General features: G+C 38.9%; 2 protein-coding genes across 2 annotated transcripts in view; one reads left to right on the top strand and one right to left on the bottom strand.

Annotated features, from left to right (window-relative positions):
* Window positions 1-3,085: 3,085 nt before the first annotated feature.
* On the top strand, window positions 3,086-11,486 carry si:dkey-12l12.1 (uncharacterized). Its single transcript, XM_066644315.1, has 6 exons — window positions 3,086-3,202; window positions 4,569-4,687; window positions 7,057-7,167; window positions 8,168-8,278; window positions 9,154-9,210; window positions 10,526-11,486. The coding sequence occupies exons 2-6, from the start codon at window positions 4,571-4,573 to the stop codon at window positions 10,592-10,594; spliced, it is 465 nt and encodes a 154-aa protein (XP_066500412.1). The 5' UTR covers window positions 3,086-3,202; window positions 4,569-4,570; the 3' UTR covers window positions 10,595-11,486.
* Window positions 11,487-13,637: 2,151 nt separating this feature from the next.
* The window catches only part of acad11 (acyl-CoA dehydrogenase family, member 11), a 63,906-nt gene continuing 59,239 nt past the window's right edge, over window positions 13,638-18,304 (bottom strand). The window contains exons 18-20 of the mRNA XM_066678065.1: window positions 16,698-16,814; window positions 15,339-15,448; window positions 13,638-14,298 (exon numbers count right to left, since the gene is read on the bottom strand). Of these exons, the coding sequence (XP_066534162.1) occupies window positions 14,184-14,298; window positions 15,339-15,448; window positions 16,698-16,814 (342 nt within the window). The 3' untranslated portion in view covers window positions 13,638-14,183. The remainder of the gene's footprint in view (window positions 14,299-15,338; window positions 15,449-16,697; window positions 16,815-18,304) is intronic.

The following is an 18,304-nucleotide window of genomic DNA, read 5'->3' as shown; positions in this document are numbered from 1 at the left end:
TTAAGTGTGTACTTTTCCAACATGCATTGTCTATTGGGGCCCACTTGAGTTGAACATGGGCCATATGGGTACAAGCTGGGCATAGGCTCTTGGAGTGTTGGCACACTGGATATTAGTGGGCAGCGCAGTAACTCCCTCTATATATATTTTGATGATGCAAAAAAATGTAATTTCTTGAACAGAAAAACTTAAAAAATACAACATTTTTAAACAACTGTAGCAAGAGTAAAAATGACCAACAGCAGCCTTGGAACTGCTTAAACATGCTCTAATAATTATCACAATTTTTGTCCCCTGTAATTATTAGAATATATGTGTACTATCCACAATCATGTGCCATCTGTTCTGCATTAGCTGTCTTCTAGTCCTTCATCAGTAGTAACTTTCTGACCACAGAGTGCTTTTGGTTAAATATTTTTGGGTAAGGGACCATTTTCAACCCAGTACTGAGAGTAAAATCCCAACAACACTGTTGAGCCAGATACACTCGTACCAACACCACACACACACACTATGAAATACAAAAAATATTCCAGTTTTTCTGTTATGCAGCTGTATGTAGCCCAATGTCATCATGCATAATTCCAAATGTCACATATTGTGATTTTAAAACCTCACAGCATGAGCCTGTGGAGCAGTGGAACTTAAAATCTGGGGTGATAGGTTATTATCCAATATTTTAGGGATGAGCTAGAGCTTCTACTTTTCTGGGAAGGATTTACAATACATGTTGGAAAATTTCGGTTATGATTTTATTACATTAAGCCACTTACACTTTAATTATGTCATGTATCCCCAAAAAACCCCCCCAAAAAAACAAAAAGATAGTGTGAGATTATAAAAGCCACTCCAACTCATCATAGAGGTATTGAATGGAGCTTATCATTGTAAACAACATCGCCAAATGTTGCAGGCCTTTATACCCCTCCATAACACATTTGGCATTGGGCATGTTGATCTTAGGCTTGTGTGTTACTGCTCAAGAGCCAGTTAAATTCCTCTGGCAGACATTGGATTAGTAGTAATAGTAAACATAGCAGTAGTAGTAATATTAGTTGTATTAGTAGCTGTTGTAGTAGAAATAGTTCACAGCAGATAACATGTAGTAATAGTAGTAGAAGTACTGGTGACACTACAATAAGGGTACATAATTCACAATACCACCGTGACCCTGATATGGATAAGGAGCAAAGAAGATGATAAGGATGAATTCACAATTCTTAAGACAGTAATAAACTGTAATGTCACAGTTAATAATTAAGTATTGATGAGAAACAAAAGACTTAACTAGCATTCTTTTAGGATTTTATAAAATTACTTAATCATTCTTAATTATTCATTCATTCATTCATTATCTGTAACCGATTATCCAGTTCAGGGTCGCGGTGGGTCCAGAGCCTACCTGGAATCATTGGGCACAAGGCAGGAATACACCCTGGAGGGGGCGCCAGTTCTTCACAGGGCAACACAGACACACACACACTCACACCTACGGACAATTTTGAGTCGCCAATCCACCTACCAACATGCGTTTTTGGACTGTGGGAGGAAACCGGTGCACCCGGAGGAAACCACGCCAACATGGGGAGAACACACCAACTCCTCACAGACAGTCACCCGGAGCAGGTATCGAACACACAACCTCCAGGTCCCTGGAGTTGTGTGACTGCGACACTACCTGCTGCACCACCGTGCCACCCATCATTCTTAATTACTTATTGATTAATAGCTATTAATACTGATTTCACTTAATCCTTTGGTATTGCTTATTGCTGTCTTATTATTTATTAAGTCTGTTTAGATACATTAATATATGTATCCTTAGTGCGAAGTGTTACATAATCATAGAAGCAATAACTGTATTAGAAGTAGTTGTAGTTGGATTAGATGCTGCAGTAGTAGTAATAAAACTGGCAGCAGTAGTAATCACATGGTGCTTTTCCACTGTATGGTCCCTAATCGACTCAACTCAGCTCGGCTCTTTTGCTTTTCCATTAGGCAAATCTGGTACCTGGTCCCTGGAACCGGATACTTTTTTAGTCCCTGCTCGACCCCGCATGGTCGAGTATGTACTAAATGTGAAGTGTAAACTTTGCAGAGCGTAGATTGGCCCAAGAGAATTGCTTACATGGTGAAATACAGACCTCCAGCACAAAGTAGCCGCTTGTAAAATCTCTAAGCTACAGAAGCAATCTTCATTTGTTGTGATCAGACTCACAAACGCTGCTCAGAATATTACTCAGTGATGTATTGAAGAGGTTCAAACACTCCTTGGATTGGTGGCTGATGAAGAACTCCAGTGAGAGCTGGATCTGCAACAAGGAACACTCTGCAGATCTGTGAGAAAAAAGGTGTGGAGCCATGTTCAGTTCAAAACAACAAAACAACATGTGAATACATAATTTTTTTAAGGTCTGCGGTTCTAGTTAAAAACAGGGTTTTGTTACTTCATGGCTACATTTTGTGGGAGAGCTGTGCTAGTGGAATGTGACCAGGGAAAAGCGAGTTGTGCCGAGCCGAGTCGAGCTGATGCCATGCAGTGGAACAACAGCAATTGTAGTTGTTGTAGTAATAGCAGTAGTGTGCTAGTCTGTTATCTCTATTAGCCTGAACCTTGCCTTCATTAGAAAGGCCTCAGATTCAAATGCTATATTCTTTTAAAAAGCAGTAGATTCTTTCAGCACAAGTGGCAGGAAATGTGGCAGCAGTAAAGGTGTGAAGTGTGTGAAGTGTGTGTGAGGGCTCTAACTGTACAGTGCGACTCACAGAGTCAGCAGTTGGGAGATCAGTCTGATGCCAGTGCAGGGAAGTGCTGAGAGGACAACTTTTAGATTAATGGTCTGCCTTCGGGACACAGACAGCCTCTTATGAGCGATGAAATGTCTTCTCCAAAGCGTCAATATTGCAACTCCAGCTCTTTCCAGCCAGTCCTTCTCAGCTTTGGAATTAACGGGACAGGGCATCTTTGTATTAGAGTCCAGCTGTGGACTTAAAATGCAGAGAGAGCGACAGACAAACAAGAAGGGGAAAGAGAGAGGGGGAGGTCTGAGAGTCTGCAGCTTGCTTAGCTGGCACTGCTGCTGCAAGTTAGTTTTGCCACAGTCTCAAGGACCTCTACGCTGCATATGCAAAAATCTTTGGACATTTATCAGGCGATTTCTCTGGAGTGATTCATCTATTCAAATACAGGACTTGGGATGAGGTGGAGTGTTTTTTGTTATCCAATACTCATCCAAAATCAGTACCTGTCTTTACTAACCCTCTCATAACTGAATGGAATCATATCCTAACAGAAATGTTCCTACATTTCCCAGAACAAATATGATTCAAAATGCTTATAAATACCCAGAAAATTTGTTGCATGAGCAGGTGTATGTAAACTTTCCGCCATTTTTTTGGACATCACCGCTGCTTGGATGAATTTGCCTTAATTGTTTCAAACATGTCTTCATTGCACGCCCTCAAAATAATAGCACAGGCAACTTCAAAGCAACCCCCGCAATGTCCCCATAACGCTGGAATGTGACTATTATGTGGCTTCAGCTTGCAGCTGGAGGGCAGCTCCTCCAAAACCATAGAAACCTTTCAGAAAATTTTTTAGAGACATTCTGTGGAGAGGACATAAGGGGCAGGACAGTTATAATCACAGCTTTGTTCTACACCACAGCTCCTTGAACAGTGCCAATTTCATGCAATCTACATCAGAAAATGGACTGCGTACAAGTGTGTGTCTGAGGGGCATTCTAGGCATTCAGTGCTATAATATATCTGCAATGGAGGAGAATGAGTAAGGTCAGAGTGTGTGAGAGTGTGTGTGTAAGAAAGTGGAGGGTGCACTGTCTATGAGCTAAGATGTGTGTTATAATCACTCTCTGTGTGTTTGTCTGATTTTGTCAAACAAAACCTTTTTTTGTTTTTTTAACTTTACATTGTGGGGACTTGTACCGGTGTGGAATCTATACATCTATACGCTAATCAAAATGGCTAATAGGTGCAAGTTATTCAGGAGATTCATTATAACATAATCCATTTAATTAAGGAAAGCCAATTTTCCAAATTCCCAGATAAAGGATGTATCACAGTCAAGAAGCTATTACTGAGTAAAGAAGCCAAATTTGCAAATGTAAGAGAAGTTTTCGCAGGACAATACAGACCACCCCTGAGACAACCCACCAGAGCTCTACATCACTGACACATAAAGACTTAATATTTAAACTGGAAATGGAACTGCAAGGTATCTGTTGCTCAGTAATTTGTGAAATTTGTTTTAAAATGTTCCTATAAAGTTAACATTTTGGAGATATAATGTTTTGTTATCACAGTGGCAATACTGAATATATTCTTTTTTATATATTATATTGTATATGAACTCTATGTGTGCCTTCAAGTCTGTATGGGAGTGTGTTTTGCATGGCCTCTCCTCCTTGTCCTCCATCTGGACTCCATTACAGCCGACAGTATAAAAACACACGCAGAAAAGTGCCGATCTGACAGTCTCCTACACACTTTCCCCATCTCACACACCCTCTCTCTCTCTCTCTCTCTCTCTCTCTCTCTCTGTCTCACAGCCATGGCTACAGCGCTGTGGGTCTGTCTGCTGTGCCTGCAGGGCTACCTGCTTACTCATGCTCTTGACTGCGCAGATGGAGGGAGAGACTGTGCTCATGGCGAGGTCAGCAAGGTCAAGGTAATGTCTTTGACATCTGTTTACAAACCTGCTTTTTTATAAACCCGTACTACTTATCGACAAACTTGTTTCAAGCTGAGCTGTGGACCTGGGAACCTCCCAGGGTGCTGTTTCTAGACGTACTGCCTGACTGTTTTATCCCCTTAAACTTTCATTTTTAGTGGTTATATCTAGTAATTGCTATGACAGTAATATGCCAAACATTGTTAAAATTACAAAAATAGTAGCTCCAAAGAGTACTTAGTAACTTCTAGAACTGCAGCTGAACATCTCAGAACATCCAGCATCTACCAGCACAGGAGATGAAGGCTCTGTACTTTATTTTAGATGCAGTCTTAGTCTGAAATAAAATTCTAGAGGATCAAAGTCAATAGTGTGACTACAAGGTACAAGTGACTAAATATTACTGACTGAAATGTAGCTGATTAAAATGTAGACTTTGAGCAGGGACTTGAAAGTATCAAAGAAAGGTTTTAAAGAGATATTTACCCATTGTAATTTCAAGTTAGACACTTTCTGTAATACAGTGGAGTGCGTTTGTTGCCAGGATTATGTGGAACATAGCAGTGTTAGGAAACCGAACTATGGAAACCAACGGAGCATAGATGATTTGTCACATACATTACTGTATATAAAAATGCAGAAATAAAACGGATACCACACTTATTTCTCATTAGTGATATTCCTAGGGATGGCACTATAAACAGCTGTGAATGATGAGCTTTAACAGCTTCTCATAGCGCAATGCTTTAGACCAAATACAAATGACTACGTTTAGAGCCATAAACTCGAGCCACAAATATTTTAGGAATGTTTACGGTTAAGAACACTGTTTTAAAGAGGTAGTTACAGTATGTTTACATCTACAGAAAGAAATAATGTGCAACTATGGCAATATGAAAGCAGCATGCCACCATTGGTAGGAAGCAAATGGTTTTAAGGAAAACAAGATATTTAATGTAATAACACTTTATTCCTAATCATTTAAGCCTTTCTGTTGGTCTGTACATCAAGATATTTAAACTGCACCTGGCATTTTCAGATTACATCAAAAGAAAGAAACATCAAAATCCAAGGTTTTGTCAAACATTTGGAATTGTGAGCATTTGTTGTTGTGGGAGCTAGTGGTCTATGGGACGTTCAGTTATTCCGTTCCTGCGTCAGAGCATTGCAGCAAAGTGGGACAAATAGAAAAAGCATGAGGTGTTAGAGGCATATTCAGACATTAAAGGCAGCTGTGCATGCATCAAACACATGTGCTGTGGAGCGCCTTAACCACATGGGCAGATGTGAATTAGCTCTTTGCTTTCTGTCCTGCTGTTGTGGCGTCTGAGGCTCTACCAGCCTGGTTACCAAAAATACCCTAAAGGGAAGAAAAAGGACTCCAACTTTCCGTGGCATTTCCATGAGCCATTGCGCTGTTTGACTTTCCACTCTTGTTTAGTGTTAAAGTCCCCCTCCCCATTCTCATTCTGTTCCTCATAACCAAAATTAACACACACACTCATGCACCCACCCACCCACACACATACTTGGTGTGCCTCAGGGCTCACCCTTAGGGGCAAAGTAATTTCATCAGTTGAACAACTGTTAATTTCTCCACTTTAACTGTTAGGAATGTGGCCCACGGTTATGAAGGGTTATTTACTAGTACAGATTGGAAATGAACACCAATTACACAAGTAACTTATTTTTGTAGCCAGTCTGGGTCTGAAACCTTTCTTTTTTATTCCATCTTAAAACCACTAAAGTGCACAGTGTCTGTAGTATAACGTGAAGAGGTAATAATGTTGCATGTTTAAGTAATGGCATCCCTTTTAATAGTTCATTAGAGTTTTAATGAGCACAGAGAGTACAGTCTTGTTAAAGAAACCCTTGTCATTGGTTCCTAAAAGTAAAGCATCGGGCATCATAGACTTGAAGGGGATGAAGATGCTGTGGAGGAGATCAGAGAGAGCTCTGCATATTTTGTTAGCCCCCTTTCACCCTGTATATAAATGGTCACTGAAACACAACCACCACAGAGCAGGTATTCTTAGGGTGGTGGATAATACTCAGTGCTGCTGTGACACTGGCATGACGGTGGTATTGTTAATGTGTGTCAGGAGTGGATCAGATACAGCGGTGCTACTGGAGTACAGATGGACCAGGGTATATTGTATGGAACTACAAAGGGCACCCATATGGTCGGAAGAGCTGGCAATGACTGTAGAATCAAAGAGGGCCATTTAATATTTTGGCTGATTTTCTATAATATATCAGAAGAGCTGGCTAGTGTCATGTGTATAAGTAAATATGGGGTAATAGATATAGCATGAACAGAATGGGAAAAATTAAGAGTGTATTTATACCCTTTGTGTTCATTTCAGATAAGGGTCCAGAGGCAGACTGACCCAGAGAGAGAAAGAGGAAGTCACCATGGCCAAGCCCATCTACCAGGAACATTTTCAGCCAAGGGCTTTCCCAACACTCTTATCCAGGTGTGTGAAAGTGTGTGTGAAATGAAAAAAGCAAAAGGCTAGAGACTGCTTAACCCCTGTACCAATACAAACCTCAGATATCAGCCAGCACAGAGATCTTCAGGAGAGAAACAAAACTTAAACGAGAGAAAGTGAATCTTATTTTTCTATTGAGATACGTATAATGATTTGCAAAACATTTGAACAAGTTTACACAAAATATAGCCTGCAAAATGAGGCCCACCCTTTGTTTGCTCTCATTAAGTAAAAATATTAAGGTACTGATATTTCAGAAAATATTTGAGATGAGATACAGATGATCCACTTGAGGAATATGGAGTACATGTAGAGAATGTGACTCCTAACAACCATACAAGACCTTACAGGACATCAGATAATCAATGCTTCCATGTGCAATTTCATCTTTGAGCGACAAGAGAAGAATCAACTTCCAATGTTCTTTCAAATCTCATGTTCATTTTTCTACCGTTAACACAAAATAATGGGCCTGAAAGGATGTGTAGCTGTCTACAAGGCTTTATTAAGAAATATAATTAGACAAAAGGGAAGAACAGTTGCAGATGAAAGAACAGAGGCTTGGAATGTAATGACTTTGATTGGCATAACGTGATTCATGAGACGCAGGAAGTCAAACAAGCTTCAAAGACTGAACTTTGGAGAAGTGGAAATGCGTCCTTTCCCTATTGCTTTAGAAAAAAAAAAAAAAGAAAAAGAAAAAAAAGTATGAAAGCTGTTGTAAAACATTGATTAATCACCTGTGTAATTTTTGCAGAAAAAATGAAATGAACTGTCTGCTTTGACAATAAATTTAATAAATTAATTATGGCTCCCGACTTACTGCACTCTACTGTATATGTTCTGCATGTTTTATTCCTTCTGTCCGTGTGAAAGTAATGTAGAGACTTATTCACAAAAAATAGATGCATTTTTATTTAGAAATCTTTGACTTAAACACATCTCTTCTCATGGTAAAGATACAGTGTTGTCTCCTGTGTTGCAGACTGACCGATCCCGCCGTCACCTGAACAGCAATAAGAAGAAACAGGGGCCTCGCAAATCACGAGTCGGAACTTACTCGCTGCTCAGACACAACCCCGGAGTCCCACTGCAGGTGCTTATCTGGGGCAACTCCCTGCATTAATATCACCTTCTTTGAGAAAGAGCCGTGATGCTAAAGACAAGGTTTTATTTTGACCTCGTTTGCTGTGAATGCTCAGCTCAGAAGAAACGTTCCCTGAGCTTTGACTGATTAAAAATGGTTTAATGATTTTCAATATTTTTCTTATCTTGCATTTCCAATGTGAAAGGCATTTGAAGTCCAAAAGACCAAAAACCAAACAAATATTTAATGTATTATTTGTTTTATTTATTGCTTGACATGAGGGCAGGGTCTAGTCAATCAGTTTCTATTTAAAAAGTGACTAACACACTGAATTAATAACATGTTCAGAGAATTAAATCTAAAGGCCTTGCTACCTCAGCACCAATGAGTTTTGCCCCTCTGTGACAGTCAGCAGCTTTCATATCCACACCTTCAAAAACATTGTAAGGCTTAACTGTGCCTGTGTTATTACTAGCTGTATTTCAAAAACAGGGACAGGCAGAACACCTGTGTTTAAGTGTTGTTCACTCTTTTCTGAGGGGAGGCAAAACTCACTGGTGCTGATGTAGCGGGGTGTCTGTAGATTTTATTCTGTGGGTGGGGCCTGTTTCAAACACCGGTCCAGTAGCCAATGACTGATTAGATGCTGCTCTCATGGCAAAAGGGGATCAACTGCAAGCGAGAAGCTTTTTGGACTTACCAAGAGTATGTGGAAGACTATGAAAAGTTAATAGTGTTTATTTATGAATACAATTCTCAAAATGGATTCTAAAATACAGAAATATTTTGTTTATGAAACTGCAGTTAAAGCGAAACAGATTCGGAACCATTCTGAAAAAACAGACCCCGGGATCGTAAAGGTTTTCCTCATCTTTCTCTTACAGGTCGTGCGAGCTCGAAGACACACTGGAGCTGCCGTCCCACATATGCCTCCATTAAAGGTACGGAAACTAATGAGTCACCAGCAGATCACTATATTTACAGACTAATCACTGGTCTAAATGATGGCTTCACTAAACAAGCCTTAATCCTGAGGCAAAGCCTATATGACTGTAAATCTGACCATAATTATGAAGTAACCAGAGCCGTAGGTGTAACCTTTAACCAAAAGGTTATTAAGAAAACCTAGTCATAATCATACAACACAACTTTTAAAATTCATTAGCACATACACATAACATGAGTTAACACATGCATTAGCTCTGGACATTTGTGCCATAATTGTTTTTGTTGTGGTTTGGTGCATTATTTAACAATCAAATGAAATCAAATAATGAAATCAAACAAACAATGAAATCAAATAACGCCAACTGTAAAACACACCATTCCAGCATTGTTCGTTATGTTTCAGCCAAGTATTCCTTCACAGGTGGTTGGAATGTTTGGGATCATTACTATACAAGGAGTTTCTTTATAGATGTCTGAGGTTTGAGGTTCCCATCTGCTTTAGTGCAGTCAGTTGGGATTTCCATCTTTTTCTCTGAACCAAGTATCAGTTTGTTCAACACTGCATTAAGTAACTTAATGATTTTAAAAGTAATTCAGAAATATACACAGTATATTTACAGTTACAGAATTAACATAACTCTACTTGACAGGAGTATTCAAACTATTTTAGAGGTACTGTTACCAAATTTTCATTGTCCACTGAGGTCAAACGGGCAAATGAATGCAGGTGTTTCATTGTAAAAGAAGGAGCTTTCACTGTTGACTTTTCTTTGCACAGAAACATTTTGAAGCTTTAGTTTTAGTATTAGCACAGATAAGCAGATGAACTGAAGTCACAAATTGACTGCTTATGCCACTGTTGTTTCTGAGATCCTATAAAATATAGACAGATTGTGAGGAGTTATTTCCTCTCTCAAACGTTTTGTTATTGGTCAGTTATAAACAGTTTTAAGGTCTAAAGGTCTGTGCCTGGACTACAGTACCATAAGTATGACTATAGAGTACCACTGCTTTATCATTAAAGTGTGTCTATGTGTGAATACTGAATATTACAACAACTTACATTCCATACTCAATCCATACTCTCAACCCCACTGACCATACAGGAACCCTTTGTGGTTCTACACTTACAGTCTGTAGTCCCCTTTCACCTAGTTTGTCAAAGGTCAGGACCGTGTGCATTTGAGTGGATATTTGAGTGCTCTCTTACTAAATAAACCTATAAACACCGCCCTCAGTAATTTTCTTTTAGAGAATTATGTTTCGCTGATTGAAAGAAAGTGTAATGTTACATCTGTTTTGTTTCAGACAGTGAAGCTGAGGTCCAGGCGAAATGCAGCCAAGAAGAAGAGCACAAAGACTGTGGTCTGCTCATGAGAATGGACGTGCAGGGGAACGAGTCAAAACAAAGACACCCACTCCATTCACAATTAGAAGCTGGCGTGCTGAAGGCTTTTTTTACATTTACAAGTTATTATAAGGGTTTTTAAGACAGAGGGAAGCGGAAATTGAGGTTCAGTATCTGCTAATTTCATTGCCGCTTATTTGTCGCTCAAATTTTATGAATCTGTCAAAGTTTCATAATTTCACAGCAAGGACACTGGAATGGACCAATTATACATTTATCCTTATATCTGTCTTTAGCAACATCATGTATAGTGCAGAATATATGCAAACTATATGCATAAGGCATTTCTGGTAGAAAATAGCTTCTACGTTTCATACAAATTTACTGAAGGTCATCATTCAAAAGGCTAAATGACACCATTATAAGTCTAATCACGACCAATTTTCATAAGCATCTGTAAAGGCTTTTTCCAATAAGAGTCAGTTGTCATTAACACTTTCTATGGTTAAAACATTCACTTTCTAAAGCAGTCTTTAGAAGTCTAAAGCAGCTTCATGACAACTATGAGCTGATGGAATCTGCTTTTATTTATTGTTTACGTAGGTTTGTGGGCTTATGAATGATGACCCACAGTTCAATTTTACCATCGGTGCTATATGGAATGACACATTATAAAAGTGGGCTGCACGGAGAACACGCCAAGCCTCAAGCTTTTAAAGTCATTTATATGTAACTGAGATCTGATATTTTATATTACACTTTTTTATGAAGCTAATATAAAAAATTATTGTTTTTTTCTAATATAATACAAGGAGATAAATCTATACACAGTGCTTCATCAGGTATATTTACAGGTACTATGTACATTTCTTTTGCATTAAATAAAGAGTTTAACTTTGTATTTGGACCACTTTAAGGCCACTGCAGTAAAGATTTCTGATATTAAAGTTGTCTTTTAAACTTTTTTGAATAGAGTTCTTACCAATCCAAGCCTAGAACTCCTGCAATAACCACAAACACAAACAAGAGGGAGTGTCAGGGCAGAGAAGCAGGTAGACAAGTCCCTCGTAGGGAAGCATAGTGGTGGCTGAATAACAACAGATTTCATTTACAGAGGTTGCAGGATTAAAGGAACACAAGGTAAGGTTGCACTCTCCCTACAGTTTCAGAGTGTAATTTACTTTTACAGGACTGTCCAGAAATCAACGGGGAGGGGAATTTGGGCTGGTTTCCTACCATCCGCCAAATATTAAATAGTCTGAGCCTAGAGCAGCAACGAGAGAATGTCTTTTCTCCTTATTACACGTCAATGAAGCATCAGAACGAGTTTGAAACTGTAATTTTAAGGTAGAAATATTATATAGTGTTGCTTTAACCACCACACTAACACAAGAAAGCATAGGTATTGGTTCAGAATAACTGTGTGTTTGATCATTTGAATGAATGTTCTTGTACTTAGTACATTTCAGGGCTAAAGATAATTTCACACCAAATGCAACAGATAATAAGTCTATAAGGTTTGCCAGTTTACCAAAGATGTAATCTATGTTATGTTAGTACATGCTTTTGGCAAAGAATCAATGCTGTTTACCTGTTGTTGAAAATGACAAGTGGCGACGCACTTGCTTTTATTTAAATAAAACAGCACATTTACCTCTTTGACTTAAGACCTACAAAGCCCAGTACAGTGGGTGTTACATACTGTGCAGTGTATTGCTGGGTAAAGTGGCAGAACTCTACTAGAATCTAAAACATCCTGCAAAGTATAACATGTTTTGCTACTCTGACAAATGATTCTCTGGGACCTTTTGCACACACTTCTAGTAGAAACGACAAAGACAGCCCTTTAGATTTGTGCCCACTGTCATATACACCACTATCTTTCAGAGAGATAAAGAGAGACATGGTGAAAAGAGGACGTGGAACATGCTGGGCTTTGCCAGACCAAAGTGCCAGTGATGAGATCAGAAATGACAAATCAGAGAAGAACCACTGTAACCTTAAATGCTTCTGCAGCTCCACATGGCCTCATTTATTTTTCATCCACTAAGTGTGTGTGGGAGTGTGTGTGTGCGCGTGTGTATGATATTTTGGCCACAGCATCCATTCACTTAAGGTCTTGCTTCAGCTAAATATATAAACATGAGCTACTTGCACTTTCATTCATACACATACAGACACACACACACACCTCTAATCCTACACAAAGATCTGCTGAAGTACTCGGCATACATCTACTCATATGATCTTATGAAGGTTAAACATATGTACAAACGACATACAAAAGCTGGGAGGATGATACACACACTTTATACACTGAATGATCACTGGATTAGGAACACTCATGAGTGACACTGATGTGGTGGTGGTGTGTTAGTGTGTTGTGCTGATAAAATTGGATCAGACACAGCAGCTCTGCTCAAGTTTTATATACGGTGTCCAATCACTGTCCACTCGGTTATACACACCTACCTCGTTGGTCCGAGCTAAAGTCAGAGACAGTAGCTCATCTGTTGTTGCAAAGTTTGTGTTGTTCATCCTCAAGTCCTTCACCAGTGGACACAGGATGCCACCTATAGGACGCTCTTGCCTGGATATTTTTGGATGCTGGACAATTCTCAGTCCAGCAGTGACACTGAGGGCCTTAAAAACTCGAGCAGCACTGCTGTATCTGATCTGCACTTTTTCAAAATCCAAGTCATCTCAAAAAACATTCAGTGACGGTACAGTCTGGGCTGAGGAGGCAGTCCATTTGTGAACACCAGCTGCTCCTATGTTTGAGTCACAGATTTTCTTTTTTTATTGTTCTGCTTTTCTATGATCATTAACATACTTTTGTGAATATGCTACACATTAATTTATTGTGATTATTATAATATGACTATATCTTCAGAAATATTAAAAATGAATAGCTTCTGTTCAATGATCTTTGTGACTTGAAATGAAAAAGTATGAAAGGAGAGCTCTGTTTTACACATTACGGTTAATGAGGATGTGTGTGAAACAAGACTCGTGGTTATCAAATTTAATGCTTTTATTTACACAGATTTTATAAGTAATTTGTTAAGGCAGTAAGGATCATGTCTGTATGCAAATGTAGAAAAAGATTTTATTGCAGAATCCATTCAAAATGTCTCATCTCACTAGAACTAAATGATCGATAGGGAATTAAATGCTGCTGAAGGTTTGGCTTTACTAGATTAAATGTCTTAGTCTTCACACAGTTTGAGTCAATATTGTGGGCTTTTCCATTACAGGCTGATTTAGGGTTTGAGATATTTCCTAATTATAGAAATTGCTGCATTGATTTGTGCATTAATTTTAGTTAAACGGTCATATGTCAAAATGACATACAGGGTACTGTGAGCACTCAGAGCTCATGACAAAAATCAATAGAATATCAAGAGTTCCATATCATGATAAATAAAGGAAAGATATTGCCCAATAATTCATCGTTTGGAGACTTTTAATATATTGAACTGACTGCCAGTTTGTTTGCACCAGTGACAGTAAGAATTGATCGCATGTATTACCTGGATAATTAAACACTACTCTATCATTGTTGAGAGGGTGGTGGACGAGTTGATGTCCAGTTGGAAACACTGGGGTCAGCTTGGTTTAGAGTTTAGCAGTGTTCCGTCTGAGTTGGTCTCTCAGCTCCATTTGGGCGATGGAGGAGAGGTGCACTTCATCAGGTCCATCAGCTAAACGCAGGGTCCGTGCATATGCATACCTGAACACAATCACACAACTTTAACCTCCACTGTGCCTTTACACACACACACACAAGAACATGAACACACAGAACTAGACAGCTGCAGAAAAACATAGACCCAAAATTCAAATGTGTTGTGTATATATAAGCCTGATTGTGTAGTTTATTGTCCATCTACATGGCAAAAATATTATTGAAGCAGGCCCATTAGTGGATGATAGAGAAATATTGTATAATTTGGAGCAGTGTAGTGGGTAACATCACTGCCCTCTAGGTATTAGACTAGGTTTTGATATCCTGCTGTATTCAACACACATTTTTACACCTTGGGAATGATCCTAACAGTAAATTCTCCTTTTCTCATAACAAGTTTATAATTGTAAGCCAATCTAGGATTGTCTACTAAAAGTCATATATTTTCTGAGTTCTCTGACTATGTAGTTTTCTCCATTCACTAAGGTTTCACCATCTTTTGTGATTGATATATTGTCAAAGAAATAATGGTGATATACACGATAGTATTGCCTTCATGTTTATACCAGGGATTCATTTATAACATAATGGAATAATAATACAATATATTCAGACATTGGTATTGAAATATGAAATATGTTTAAATATCCTAAATAAGTCAAACATAAATAAAACAAAACCACTTTTTTTAAACAGAGACATTGTGGCTCAGAACAGAGGCACCAGAGAAAACCAGAGAACAAAACAGAGGGATTTAATTATTGGTGAGGTTCATTTTTATGTAAACAAACATACCATTAAACACAATGGGTAATATTGAGGTCAGCAAATAATATTAAGGAAATGCCCATAAAGTATATGAAAAGTTGATAAAGTAACTGTTCCATTCTCTTGGTTATTGGTGCAGGAGGCCCATCTGACCACATATGTGTGTGTATGTGTGTGTGTGTGTGTGTGTATGGATGGACACTGCTTCTCTCAGTTGCAGATGTCACCATAATCACTTTTCCAACTTGTCACACATACTAATTAATAGCACAAATATCTCATGAACATGTACCAAACTATTAAGAAAAAGAACTCACATGTGAGTAAGGGGAAAGTCTTCAGACACTCCTGCTCCCCCATGGACCTGAATGGCGCAGTCCACAACCTTACTCGCCATCCTGCCGGCTACAACTTTTATCATCCCGATCTAGGTAATGGAAACACACATTACTCAGTCTGGCACGGCAATGAAAATAACCCAAAGGCTTTAAAGGCACACTAGATAAAAGTTTTACCTTAAAATTATTCATTCATTCATACATTATCTGTAACCGTTTATCCAGTTGAGGGGCCAGAGCCTACCTGGAATCACAGGGCGCAAGGCGGGACCACACCCTGGAGGGGGACCTTAATATTACAGCTTTAAAAATCATTGTCAAAGAAATGTTATCCGGAGAATAGAGCCAGTTGCTGCTACTCCAGCCTCCAAACTGTACTAGGTAAATTTTGAGGAGGGTAGGAAACCATTCCCTTGCCCCTCCCCCTTGATTTCAAGTGCAGTAGAAGTGAATTACACTTTGCAACATTAGGGGGATCCAGGAACAAAAATATATAATCTTATATAAAGTTATAACAAACTTAAATATACAAATGTACAGAATATGGACAATAGGGGTCTTGCTTTTTATTGTACAGTATACAGTGTTTTTAAGAGTGTATGCATGTGCAAGAGTGTGCAAGAGGAAAAGTTTGTGTATATACCCCAGTGGGTGGTGTGTTTGAGCAGTGTGTCTTTTGTGTGAAACAGCATGGTTTCAGTAAGCAGCTCAAAGGTGTGTGTTCAGTGCAGGAACACAGCAGGATATCAGTGTTAATGGGATCAGTGCTCACAAGCTCTCCACTGCACACGCCCGACGCTGTGTTGCCGTGACTACAGCCAGCAAGACAACACGGCCAAGCATAATCACCACCCCAGGGACACAGCATTGTGGGTAAATGCCCCCTGCTGGACCGGTAATGAAACACAGTGAGGAATGTGAGGAGTGTGTGTGTTTGTGAGGACAGGGTAGTGGGAGAACAGAGGTCTGAAACACAGCCGTCCTATTATAATATCTCTTTTAGCTGCAGTGGTCCACCAGAGTGTGACCTCACATCAGGTCAGCAGGGCTGTAAGCACTTATTCCAGGAAATGACTTCCACTGACCAGAACTTCACTCCAAACTCTGTGTGTGTGAATGTGTGTGTATTTTTAGTGTTAATCCCTGAGCTCAATTTGGCTGATTTGTGTATCTGTGTTCATTATGTGCATCTCTGTGTGTATTTGTGTATATGACTGGGCCTTCACGTGTACATATGCATTTTTTGACCGGCACTTGTCCCCAACCTTTTATAAAAAAATAAAATAAAATATAAAGTGAATACCAATGTGTGTGTGTGTGTGTCACTGAATATTTTACCTGTTTCCTCGCTGCCTTGTTCCCCTTTGTGTCCAATGTATAAGCTGCGTGTAGAGCTAGGAGGCGTGTCTGTTCAATAGCAATGCGACATTCCGCTATCCAGTGGGCCACCACTTCCTATAACCAAAACATAAACACACCAATAATTTACATAAGCAAAAGCAATAAAATCTAACAAATAAAAATCTAAGCAAAACATGAATATGACAATCTACATCATATTCCACAACCTTCCATTTTGCATTCCTTTCTGAAATACATACCGAATAAATATTACAAATTACATTAACAACCAAATATTACAAATAATTACATGGTAAACTTTCTTAGTATTTATTTAGCTCCTCTTCTCCTTTAATGGCTGTTTGCACTTGAGCTGTATGAAGTCCAAAGCTTTGTGTACAGCCTCTGATGAGTGGATCAAATCTCTGTTTCTGAACACTAGCTTCAACCAAGATATCTAAGGCTAAAATAATAGACTTTGTCCTACAAAGGGCTTGATGTGACCTAGAAATAATGCCAAACACTGAAAATACTTCATCATAAATGTGTTTGTTGTTAATCTTTGAAAATTCAAAAACGTTCTGATTTTTATTTCTAGGTTTAAACACACACACAAACACACACACACACAAATGTATGCTTAATCAAATGACTACAATATCGGGTAATTATCTTTGAAACGTAAACTAAAATTCAACTGAATACAAATGTAATAGAGTCATAACAGTATAGTCTAAGGAAAACTTCACTATAACTCTACTGTGACTTCAAAGTGGGTCAGTCCACTCAATAAGTATTTGCTTGTGTGTGTGTGTGTGTGTGTGTGTGTGTGTACTTTCAGTGTTAAGGCAAAAAGAAATCTCTCCTATTTCTTTTCACATCTTTCCGGCATCCTACAGTGTGTTGTCAGTTCATATTTATAGGCCGTGTCTACAGAGACATACTCCTAGACTGAGAACAAGAGCAGCTCTTTAATCTCACAGTATAAACTTTCCTCAAACACTTTCTTCTCTTCCCTCGGTCAGAATTAAGCTTCATCCAACACTGGTCTGTGTCACAGAGCAAAGAGTTTTTCAGTACAACCCTCCACCATTATTTAAAAGAGTTGATAATTATCAATAGTTATGAAGTTCAAATGTTTATTAACTTTAAATGACATGCTCTGAAGCAGTTGGCTGTGATCTACATCGTCATAGCCATGTGTAGGCTGGAAGGGTTAAAACAAAAACCCTCTTGTCTCATAATTCTGCATAGTGCAACTGTCCTCTGGAGTGATGGAACTCCACCCAATACAGCTGGGATGGCATTTGTGATCCAGATCTACTCATCCATTATCTGTATCTGACCTTACTCACTTTAAATGTGGATGAATGCAATCAGTTCCTCACATCAATGTTCCAACAACAAGTGTAAAGCCTTTCTAGAAGACTAGAAGCTGTAACTGCACCAATCGGGACCATATGGCCCCTAAATACTTGAAATTTCTTAAGAAAATAAGTAAAGGTGGTTACTATATATTGGGATTTGGAGGCAGACTGAGGTCTTGGTTCAACAGCATGAGTCAGGAACACTGCACATAGAGCCAAACCAAAGACGAGAGTGTG

Source organism: Hoplias malabaricus, chromosome 1 (genome assembly GCF_029633855.1).
Source record: "Hoplias malabaricus isolate fHopMal1 chromosome 1, fHopMal1.hap1, whole genome shotgun sequence".
Classification (NCBI taxonomy): Eukaryota; Metazoa; Chordata; class Actinopteri; order Characiformes; family Erythrinidae; genus Hoplias; species Hoplias malabaricus.
Note: the sequence above shows the minus strand (reverse complement) of the source record. Positions and strands in the feature narration are given on the sequence as shown.